The sequence below is a fragment of the Cynoglossus semilaevis genome, chromosome 12 (genome assembly GCF_000523025.1).
Source record: "Cynoglossus semilaevis isolate Cse_v1.0 chromosome 12, Cse_v1.0, whole genome shotgun sequence".
Classification (NCBI taxonomy): Eukaryota; Metazoa; Chordata; class Actinopteri; order Pleuronectiformes; family Cynoglossidae; genus Cynoglossus; species Cynoglossus semilaevis.
In genome coordinates this window covers 14770232-14782590 of record NC_024318.1, presented here as the reverse complement: position 1 = coordinate 14782590, position 12359 = coordinate 14770232, and the positions used below count along the sequence as shown (strand labels likewise).

Here is a 12359-nt window from a genome sequence, read left to right as displayed (position 1 = left end):
TGGCCACATGCTCGCTCTCTCCCTCTCCCTCTCTCTCTCTCAAGTGCACGTGCACACCTTTAAAAATGGAGGGCAATATTACGGAAAAAAATGAAGGGGTTCATGGAAATTAACAGCGCGGTTGATGAGATCCTTTCCTTCTCTCTCTCTCTTTTGTTTTTGAATCTCTAAAGCTGCAAATGATGGGAAAAAATATAGCAGAAACCAAATATTAGGGACAAACACTGTCGCCAATACTAATGGATACAACAATGACATGAAAATGTGACAAAACTGGGAACATAAATGTGTTTTTGTCTGCACCTCTGCAATTACACGGCCAATTACTGGCAGCGTGTCTGAGGCTTTGATGCCGCTCTTGTTTTTTTGTTGTTTTTTTTTTAGCATCAGCTGCAGCACCACAGACATCAGTACTCTGGCTGCTCAATTCACAGCATTCCATAGAATTTACTTAGCCACAAGCAAAAAAAAAAAAAAAAAAAAAAAGGAGGGTGCTTACAGTGCACTTCAGAGTGCGCCGGGCTTAAATGGGACCCCTTGTGGCTGTGTCACAGCTCCCTTCGTTAGGGCCCTGACTGTAGCCTGTAGTCACCACAGGCATCATTAGCCCTCTGTGAAACCACAGACTGAGTCTCATTCTTCATCTGCCTGTCTGCTGCCTCAACATCTCCGCTGCGATGGCTGCTTCAACGGCGCAGTAAGTGAATACAGCAGCACGGAGGGGATTGGATAAGAAATTCAAAAATGCAGCGAAAGTTCAAATATTATTCAGCGAGTGGGCCACTTGAATTGGTTCTGTAAAGGTTAGAGCCGAGGTTATTTTTGGAGAATGGATTATTAGCTACCTGGGCTGAACAGAGAGGGAATAACTATGGGCCAGTTAAGGGTCACTTTGGAGCTTCAGGAGAAAAAAGGAAAAAAAAAGAAAAAAAACTACAGTGTCAGTCTTCCCCCCATCAGGTAATTATGAGGAAATAAAGTAAATGAACATACAGGAAAAACATTCAATTAAAGCAAATGATTTTTCTGAGCACACATCACTGCCGCCGACCTCTCCATATGTTCTGTTTAGGAATGAATAATTTATCCCAAAGGGATTTAAAAGAAGCTGTGATGAAAATAACATGGCATAATAAAAAAACATTTAAGTTACAGACTTGATGTGCAGGATGAATCCAAGGTTGAAATGTTGATTCCTGTTTCCCGTTCTGTACTGCCCTCTAATGGAAAACAGCACACAGAAATAAAAGGAGGAGCAGTGACACACACACACACACTCATACACACACACTCACAGTGCAGCGGGGAGAGGAGACACACGGCATAATTAATTTTGAGCCGGACTGAGTGAACGCTACATGAAATCCATTTTCAAATCAAACACAATTAAAACGATTAAAAGAAGAAAAAAAAAAAGGGAAATACGTGTCACTCTGAGATGTTATTTATTTAAAGGTGTCATTATAAATACAGTATGCGTCGCACTTCTACATGGGCTCTATGAGGCAGTGAGCAAACAATGAGCTCTAAATGAAGACCAAACAAATGCTTCACTACAAAAGCTTTGTAGCAGTAAAATTCACAGCCTTTATCACTGGATGTTGAACAAAGCTTTCACTTGGCAGGAAATTAAAAAAAAAAAAACCAACAACAACGAGAGGTACAAAGACTAATTCTACTTAGGGAAACAACAACAATAACAACAACAGCGTAAGAGACATATTTTTAAAGGAATAATAATTCTTTAGAAAAACCATTCCAGCACTATCTGGCAACCGGCAACGAAGACCCACGGGAGCATATGTTTGTAATTCTTACTGTTTTGTGTTTAAGTTATTTTTGTACATTCTAATTCTGCTACTACTCTGTATCACATTAACAATGCCTAACCTCTCTATTCTTAGAATTATCTTTTCTTTTCCTTTTTTTTTAAAGGAGAATAAAATGAATATTTACAAGTAGCTCCAGTTTCACAGAGTGTGCCAAGCACGCTAAACTTTATGGCCCTGTGTAAAAAAAAAAAAAAAAAAATGGCCTTGTGTGTGTGTGTGTGTGTGTGTGTGTTTGTAGTCAACGGAGGACAGTTGGCCTCTGTCATGCTTTAGTTCTTTCTCTACTGTGTCTCATGGGCGAGCAGCCATTGTTTGAGATGGTCGCCCCTGCCGCTCATGTACGGCCCACTCTGTCCACTGCTAGAAATGACTCTGTGACAGGGAATGAGGAGAGGAACCTGGCACACACGCACACGCACACACACACACACACACACACACACAGAGCAGGTATTTTATCTCTGAGGAAATAAACGTGCACCTCTTGAAAACACAAGCCAACAATTTTACCTGAGAACAGACACTGATTTTTTTTTTCTAACCGCAAAAAAGCTGAAATATTTTAACTGGTAAATTTGTTATTGTTTAAAAATACACTATATATTATATTTCTTTTTAATACCGCAGGACCATTTTTTTTTACCAAAATAGACACACAAAAAAAATCCAAAAATCAAGTCGATAGGTGTCAATAGTGAAAATATCCATTTGAACAAAAGTTACACGGTGGACGTCACTAAACAGCAACATAAAGGAAATAATTTTTTTTGTTTACATGTACTGCATGAAGAACAACAGGGCCTCACTAAGAACGTGTGGCGGGTTTGATCCTCCACCGATCCACATGCAGGGCGAAGGCTGAGTCTTTGGGTGTAAATGTTTTTTTACTCTTTAATAGTGTAAAGCAAAGAAGCAATCAAAAATTAATGGGCAAAAACAGCAGCAGGATGAATATTCAATCGAGAGGGTGTCAACATTAAGATCTGATAACCCTGTGATCATTAAGAAGAGGAAGTCGGTGGAGCGTTTACTCTTGTTGCAGACGAATGCCAGGGGGGTCCCGGGTTCTTTGTAAACTAAATGGCTGGAGAAAGATTAAAAAAAAGGGGAACACAGCTAGTGCTAAGACGCTTCGATCATTGTGGATTCAGAACAAGGAGAATGGCAGCGGCTGCAGACGATCACAGCCGTGACTTCTTTCAACATTTTCCTCAGGTGTTCCTCGTTTTGTTCTTTTTGTCTTGTGACTTTTTTTCTTTTTTTTTTTTACACATCAAGTTTTCCTGACTGTATGACTGCACCTTCATCCTCTTTATCTATATATATATATATATATATATATATATAAAAAGTTGGGCATGATGTGTATTTCAGTTCAAATCCATCATTAAACCAGCTCCCATATCAACAGCAATAAAACTTTCTGAGCCCCAGATTAACCTTGCAGACAGAGAAATACTGCTCCAGTATTCGGATCAATACTGTTCCCCGGGTTTGGAGGGAGAGCTGGGTACCCTCAAGGCCTCTGGATCTGCTTCTTCACTTGGGGGGAAAAGAGCACTACGGCAGGCTTATCAATACTCAAATCCTGGTGAAGAAGAAGTGCCACAGAGAGGGAGGGAGGATCGATTGAACACACTGAGCTTTTCACAGCTGAAGCCCGAGTGGTGCAGCGCTTCTGACAAGTAATTGACACTGACAATCTGACTCTGGATCTGTATCAGGAGCTGAGGGCTCAGGGCTCCCAGCCTCCCCGACAAAAGGAAAGGAGCGTCTGTAAAACATGAGGCTGAGAAGACTTCCACAGCCATCCAGGAGCGATGCCATTGGCTAATGGAACAGATGAAGCATGCAGACTATTTAAAAACACCAAAATGTTTTTTTTTTTTGTTTTTTTTTTATACCGTTTGTCTACATTAAGTGCGCCGTTGCCGTGTGTTTTCTGTCATTACAAATTACAATCCTTCTCCGCGGGATTAGCACGATGATGCTGCCTCACAGGATAGATTTCGCAGCACACGTTTGAGTCAGAACATCTCGGCTACAGCAGTGCTTTCTGCCTTACAGAGCACACCGCCGGTGCCCACAGCGCTACATGGGCAGGGCTAAACGGGCTTTGATCAAAGGGTTTGATCAAAAGAAGACACACCACTTGCCCTCTAGCCCTCCATTTTGTACACACTGGATACATAGGCAAAATGTTGTGGGCCAGGTTTCCGACAAGAACGAGAGATTTGCTGCGAACAACTTCAGTAAAGACCCAGAGACCAAAAAGTGTGGTCTTAAAACCACGCTGTCGGAAGAGTTTAACTTCTGGGTGGGAGGCGTTCACCGTGTCATCACGTCCCGTCATAGCTTTTTCTTTTTTTTTTTCTTTCTCCGGAAAATTCTCTCATGGGTAACAAGAAACTGCTTCTATGGTACTATATCTTACTACTGCAGTAGTACTGTAGTTTAAATGTATGTTTAACAGTGAGAAAAGTTCATTCATTCTCAGTGTTTTCAATTACAAACTACAAACAAGAACACCTGTAAAAATGTTGAGATAGTGTCCCTGAAAGGTCACAAAGGTCACACAGGTCACGGTCTGGGAGGTTAGAAGGTAAAATCATTTCAAGGTTTGGGAATCAAGGGCAGGGGTCTGCTGATCTAGGGTATAAAAGGAGCAACCACAACTTCACAACTTGGTGTTGTACTCTGAAGGACAAGACAATTATCGATTTCAAAGTAATACTTTGAAGCACAAATACTGTGTAATAATACTAGCTTTCAGGAGAAAATCTTTGTGCCTGTGAGCCGAGGCCAGAAACTGTTTCTGAATGTGCATGACCTTTAACACGAGGGTCATTTGTTAAGCCCAGTTTTTCATGTGACACAATGCAGGTAATTGGTTCCAACAGTGGCCCCTTCAGGACTGCGGTGAGTTATGCAAGCACCATCTTATAAGCAGCAGATCACTACAGCCAAACTACATTTGAACCTTTAAATATCCTTGTAGTCAGTTTGCATGATAAGGTTTTATATTCCACCAAATGAAATCAGTTCAGACACAAATAGAAAAAAAGAGCAAAACATTCATCACAGCGATCATTTTTAAACCAACGCCCCGTAAGACATCATCATTTTCACCTCAGATAAAACAGTCTGCTACAAATCTTGCTTGATCCCCCCCCCAATAAAGATATAGATTAATTTTTTAGCTAACTTGACGACTCTGACTGAGTCAGGCACCGCGTTAAAATCATTTTAAAAACTCTTATTTATAACCTGTGCAAAATGACTTCTGACTGTGTTTCTCTGCTCATCAACACACAATATATAAAAAAATCACATAAATAAAACAGAACTCTATTACTTTTCATGTCTGTCTCTACAACCCAAGTATGACGGGGGGGGGGGGGGCCCTGTGCCTGTCAGTCAATGTCATGTTCACTCACCGGGTTCCTCCTCATGGCTCCTCCCACCGCTCGCACTGCTCTGGGGTTTCCCACCATCTCAGCGAGGCGTTTGTACGAGACGGTCTCTCCGAACTTCACCTCCTTCTGAAGTACGTGCAGCACACGGCTGGTAAACCCATCTACAAGGTAAGGCAGAGGAGAGAGTGAGAAAACGGGGGAAAAACGACGAGACTCTCCTTCAAATTGTTACATTCAGACAGTGTTTCAAATGCACGAAAAAAAAAACCTACATCTGCAGTGATGTAGCCCACTGTGTGAACTTCCTGATTCTTCTTTCTACATCAAGTGGTTTAGATGGGAAACATTTACCAAAAAAAAACAACAAAAAACTACCATTAATTGACAGTTTTCTTGCCAACAACTTTAAAAACCTTTAAAAACCCATTTGTGCTTTGTGTGTTTTGCGGCTCTATTTTTATTATGGGTTACATCAGTGGTGTAGTTAAAACACTTTTACGGCTTCCTGACACAACTCCTCTCACTGGGGTCAGAGGTTCGAGTGTTGGAAAAGCAATGGAAATCCTGGACCGCCTATCACATTCGGGGGAGGTGTCATATCGACAACGTTTTAAGGAAACCCAACTTTTTGTTTTTCATACATTTCTTCAATTCCTGCAGTTATAGCAGCATGTGTTCAACCGAACAGGCCCAGGTTTCACACTGAGTGAGTAAACTGTGAGCCAACTGCATCAGCATTTCATCATATATACTTTAAGACTTTTTGTCGTGGCCCACAAATTGGTTGGAAATACAGTTACAGCATCGCCTCTCCAGCAGATCCAACTGCATCAGCATTTCATCATATATACTATGCAGTTACAGCATCGCCTCTCCAGCAGATGGCACCGAATCTGACAAAATCCAAGGACGTTTTGTAGATTCATACAAAACAGTAGTTTAGTAAGAGCACTCAGGAGGATTTAATTCCTGATTACCAACACCTACACCCGATATCTGCTGCTAGAATATAAGTGTACAAGTGTTTTGATTTTTAATCAAACATTTGAGCGCCTAGGTTTTTTTTTTTAAAAGCAAACCGTATCTCTGCAAATGTGCTCCGCAATACTCATTAAAAACCAAATGCACTGAAGTCCCTCCGTTTGACCTTAGAACTGCTATAGACGAACTACAGAGGCTGATGAAAGGAAATTATTTCTGTGGCAGAAAAATCTAGGTTATGCTTTGAAAGGTCACAGCTAAAATTAAAAAAGTTCGCTCCTTCATTTAAAAGGATTAAGAGAGGCCAAAAAGACAGCAAATCTGCTCCAGATTTTTAATAATAATAATTTGAATGTTGCGCACCATTTGTGGCAGTGGGATGACTTTGAGGTTAATCAGACCAATTTATCCTTTTAATTGCTTTCTATTCAGAGTAGATTCATTATATCATCCTCACTTAAATGGCAGAATTCTTCAAATCATCCGCAGCTTAACTGACAACATTAACGGCTTTGATTTCATTAGCGCTTAGCAGTAGCGTAATCGTGTTTCTTCTTCTTCTGTACTACCGATGTCTGAGGGACATTTACGTGGCTCTGATGGTCAAATCAGAAAAAGATGAAGATATCTCGGAGATTTGAAGACCTTTGCGACGCCACGGCACTGAGTCCGTGTCAAAGACGAACAACACTTTTTACGGTACGGAGAGCTGAGGACGAGGGAACAATGGTCTCGTTATCAAGAGGGGGTGAACTTCTTCTGGTATATACATGTACTCAGTCATGAAAATTCAATTAGTGATCTCCCATTCTCTCTCATTTATATGGTCTAAGAGAGGCACATGACAAGTGATCTATGAGAAATCCCTCTAAATTGGCATTGTGTGAAAACATGTCACACCCCTGTCTCTCTTCTACAGAGTGAACATCCTTTGCTCCCCAGGCTCCCCTGCTACCTTATAGTCACTCTCTGCTACACAAAGCCACACGAACAAGGCAATTTGCCTAAACTGGGGGGAATAAGTGTAAAACCTAAAGGGGATACATTTGATTGATGCACACCCATGTGAGTTCTTTGTCTTGAACAAGGCCCGTAGGTACTGTTTAATAATTTTTCAGGTAATAATCACGCTGTCAACGAGATGACGGGCTCTTACGCAGACAGACTTAATGTTATGAGGAGATAAGATACACCCATGAAATTTCTTTTATGCATTATTCTCCCTCATAAAGCTCGGATTTGGCCGCCTGATGTGCGCGGTACATACTGATATCGCTTTGTCACCGGTGGGGAGACGACAACTCCACCGGATTTATAGAGCCGGGACAAATCCCCGTTGATGCCGACGTTATTGACAAACAACCGGCGGCGACGTCACGGCGCCAGACGACTTCTGAGTCCCTTTTAGGCCTTCAAACAAGCAGCGCAACAAGCTGCCGCGCAGTTCACGCCTTTACACCTCGACCAAAAACCCTCAGCAGCCGTTTCCCTTGGACGGTTTTACTGTCTCCAACAGTTGTGGACAAAAACAAGTGTGTGCACTTTTATCTGCCGGTCCAGAGGTTAGAGAACTTTGCCCTCATCAGTGGTAGTGACAAAGTCTTCACGTGGGTCATTTGAGGTGACCAGCAATGATTCAGAGAGCAGTCCCCGAGCCCCATACTTCATAAAGAGCCTAATATGGTGTGTCTGGGGGTCAGGACCCTCTTTAGATCAGGGAGCAGTGATGTCAATTGTTTAAATAAAAGTTGAGAGGAACCACTTACGTGTTTACAGACATCCCATAATTGTGTCACGCGTCATTACATAGCACATGGCCAGGTGATAGGGCCACTCCGCAGGCAGAGACGCACTGACCCCCAAGTAAACCCAATCACTTGTTTTGATTATAAAAATATTGGCATGTGTGATTGATTTGCTGGGAATTTTGTAAACGAAAGCAAATTGAAAAGAAAAAAAAAATAAAGGTGAAGTCGGTTTTATTGAGTCCTGCTAATGATAGATTTCGGGAGACGGCTTTCTGCTGAGAGTCACCTCATAGATGGCTGTAAAAGTAAAGTGACAATAGTGGGAATGCGGCAACCTCATTATCCTCTCTGCCTAATGGGAGAGAAGACTTTGACTCCCAGTCAAAGTGTCTCTTGAGTCTTGAGGGATCCATATTTTTGAAGGCTGACGGGGTGCTGATGATTCTGTGATTATTCGATATTCTGAAAACGTTCATTTCCCTAATTCCTCTCCACATCACAGGGGCGAGTCCTGGTGAGCGTCTCATCTCGCCCTGTGCTGCGCACAGGGGGAGGTTCAGGCTCCTGCAGGAACACAGTCATTTGGGCTTTGAAGAGCGCCCTTCCCCCTTTTGCCTGGTCCCCTCCCTGCACATTCCCCGTGCCGCTTACCGAAACTAAGATCCTCTCGTCTGTTACATATGGATGTATAATTAATGAGATGAGAATATGCATCGTTTTAAGAACTTGCAATTGTCTCTGTGTTTCTCTGAGGGGGTGACTGTACATGTGCACACACATACACACACGCGCGTGCACAAACATACCCATGTTTACTGAGCGTGACACTCGCCGTCCCTCTACTCTTGACGACCAAACCTTCCGTCTGATGTCGTCGCACCGCGTTCAGTCAGACAAGTGCAAAAAAAAACAGCGACTCTTCGTCTTCCTTTGTGTCACCGCTGTTGCTCGGGTATGTTGTGACAGCTAATATGAAAAGTGGCTTGTTTTTGTCAGAAATGTGTAAATAAACATGGCAACACTTCAAGTGAAGGTCACAACTCAATATAACATGACAAGTGCTGTGAGAGCGCTGTCGCGTTCAGGTTCTCCCTCAAGGTAACTGAGCAAACAAAAGTTGGTAGTGGCAGATTGTAATGACCTGATTAAACCGGGATTTTTTTTTTTTTTTAGCAGGCTGGCAGCATCAGCACAACTAAATAAGAACAAAAAGAAGAAAACTCAACCCTAATATTTGTGAATCAACACAAGGAAAAAAAAAAAGGTGAAAATAGTAACACAGAAAGCCCTCTTTTTTTTTTCCTCACCCTTTCTCAAATACTCTCGGTGTTCACAATTAACATTTTTAAACTGGCATGGCCTATGGTTCTGAATACTGTGAACCAACCAAAGTCTAAACCCTGTATTTACTGAGCCCCAAAACAACAGGAGAGGGAGAAAGGTGGAACACAGCACAATCACCTATTCAGATCAGGTACTAATGAAGAATTCCATCTATCCTGAAATTTAATTAAAACCCCAAAGACTTCAGATGAGATGCGATTTGAAAGAGCCTGGGGCTGGTACACAAGCACTTGGTGGCGAAGGGAATCGCGCTGAAAGTTGATATCGTAATTGGTCCTGATGTATTTCTGCACTGCCTTTGCGGGAGCGTGGGACTCATAGCTGTATACAGGGTCTCGATGGAGTACCTGCTCATTGAAAATGCCATCACTCAAGCACTGCAGATCTGCATGAAATTAGAGAGCAACTAAGGCCTGATTGCAGGGGAAGAGAGGCACAATTGGTAAATGCATATATTAACAGATTTTTCTTTGCAGAGCTGTTGAGCTGCTGACTTTAAAATCCTTAAGTTAAAATGCAATCGACGTGTCGGTGTAACGGAAACGGAGCCTGTGATGTTTTCCAAAACAGTGCGATTGTATTGTGTTTATGAAGAGAAAAAGAATTAACAGGACGCAAATGTTTGTTTCCCTGAAACAACAATAGAAAAATAAACCCCCGCCTCCAGGGACAGTTTACTCCTAATTTCTTTCCACTGAACCGTCCATCAGTCACTCAGGCAGCCAGAGGTGGGACACTAATTGTCCATTCTTGGGGTGCTTTCGGTTTACTCGCCCCGAGGTGAATGGTCAAGCCTACAATAGGCTCATTCAAACTTTTTTTTTTTTTTAAACCACCATTCACATGTTCTCATTAAAACAAACAAAAAAAACACAGCTTCCTGTCTGCAAATGTCAAGAGTGGAATTCGATCAGTTTCAGAGAATGTGCCAAGAATCATGGAAAAGCTTGCCAAGACTAACACGCGTGGTAAGAGCTGCCACAGATTACTGAACCAAGTTACAGCCCTGTGTTGTGTTCGCTCTCCTCCACTCACCCTTTCACTCACTTCCTTCTCCTCCACTCTCTCTCTCTCTTGGTCACAAAATACTACATTATAACACAGCGAGCCAGTGAGTGTAAGTGATGTAACTGACAATTAAGAGTGAAAGCCTGATCCCAGTCATGGCTCTGCAAATATTTATCCATGACAGACCTCCTTGCAGGGCGGGGTGGTGGAAGGCAGGCAGTGGGAGACTCCCAGTGGTCTGCGGCTCGCTGAAGTACGCCTGGAGCCATTCCACGCAGCGCTGCAACTCGGGGCTCGTTTCTGCCGGGCTATCGTTGACCACACAGCTCGGGGGGGCCTCGGTGCTCCTGTGAGAGATGTAAGGCAGGACGGGGAGGAAAGGTGGGGATCAGGGGAGCAATCATAATACCCCGATTCTTGGTGGAACAGTACTAATATGTCTCACAAGAGTGTAATAACACGCCACCGGTGGCACAGACACGCGATGACATAATTTGCTGCGTGAAACAAAAGTTGTTAATCAAGACGTGTTTAAAATCTCAAGTCGCAAACTCCGCCGTGTGTGTGTGTGTGTGTGTGCGCGGCAGTCGACGGTGACTAATCTCAGATCAGTCAAAGACAGACAGACGTCCGAGGAAACATAACCACAGTAATCCTGACATCTGTTACAGCAGGCACAGCTGAGGCCAAATTTATCGGTCCCTTATGGAAATTTAATTTTTTAATTTTAATTTTTAAGTTTATTCTTAACTTAATTGATCCATTATTCAAATCATTCTTCTTTTATTCACATTTCGAGGCTTTTACCTTTAAATAGACATCAACAAGAACTTATGAAAAAGAAGAAACTACTTCAATTAGTATATTAATATAACAAAACAAATATATCAGCTGTACACAAATCATATAAAAAAAATAAATAAATCAACCCTAAAAAAAAAATCAGTCATTATGGACCAGACCAAAAAATAAACTTCAAAGCAATAATGTTATGGAAGTTAAAAGAGAAAATCACAGAATTATTTGATTTTGGTCCCTAACGTAATCCAACAGATTAGGACAAAAAACAAACCAGGAGTACTCCCAAACAAAGTAAAAGTCCCTGTAAAGTCCCTGCAGCTGTAACTTGCTGAAGGAACAGCTAACAGTTCTACCATGTTCTCCAGTCGTCTTTAGAGCTCATAACAGGAATAAATGGATTTTTGGCCGAAGCGCTGCTGGCCAGGAGAACTCCGCACTTGGACAGTCACTTTAGCACGAGTTGATGCTTGAAGGAATTTGCCGACGGTTGAGTTGGCATCACTTAACAGCTGAGTTTCCCTCCCTTGCTGACCCCCCCGCCCCCCCCCCCCAGGTCAAGGCCAGCAGACTAACCCACATTTGACACTTAAAGACCCTACGGGGAAGGTCTTCTCTGAGCATGTGCATTACTGCAAAGTGGACCTCAAGCTGTGTTGTGGGTCTAAAGCGGGTCGCCATTTCCATTAACTGGTGAACAGAACTTATAAATAAATAATACCAGCATTTAAGTGCCTCTCTTTGTCCAAAATTGGTTTGTTCTGTACGGTATTAATAATAGACATTAACTTTGTTAAACACACAGACTGTCTTTCTCCCCCTCTCTCTCTCTCCTGCCCCGTCGTAACAACGGGGCCCCAAAGTGTTCCTACACTTGTGCGGGTCGCAGTTTGAGCAGCACTTTATATTGGACACGTGAAGTCCAGGTTTACTGGAGTGTTATGACAGAGCAGGTCAGTTTTCACAGAAGTGCTCCGCCTTGCTAGTTTGTGGCTGTGCGATGGAAAAAATCTCCCGGGTGCCGTTTAACAGTGGGTGTAAATACAGTAAAAGGTGTAAATACTCTCATTTCTAAATAAACCACACAGCAGTTTATAGTTGAGTGGTGAAAACTCAGGAACCCACTGGCAGGTCCTGTGCTGAGACCTGCGCAAACAATGGCCATGGCTCATGGCAATCTCTGTCGGCATGGGTGAGTGCCCAGCCAGCCCCTACTTGTCATTGTCTCTCCT

The 12359-nt window shown here is 42.6% G+C and overlaps 1 protein-coding gene across 2 annotated transcripts in view; it reads right to left on the bottom strand.

Moving 5' to 3' along the window:
* Window positions 1-463: 463 nt before the first annotated feature.
* The window catches only part of LOC103387650 (methylated-DNA--protein-cysteine methyltransferase), a 22723-nt gene continuing 10827 nt past the window's right edge, over window positions 464-12359 (bottom strand). The window contains exons 3-5 of one of the 2 annotated variants that reach the window (XM_008322392.3): window positions 10516-10676; window positions 5270-5409; window positions 464-2230 (exon numbers count right to left, since the gene is read on the bottom strand). In XM_008322392.3, coding sequence (XP_008320614.1) covers window positions 2114-2230; window positions 5270-5409; window positions 10516-10676 — 418 coding nt within the window. In that variant the 3' untranslated portion in view covers window positions 464-2113. The remainder of the gene's footprint in view (window positions 2231-5269; window positions 5410-10515; window positions 10677-12359) is intronic. The other variant, XM_008322391.3, reaches the window with a different exon arrangement.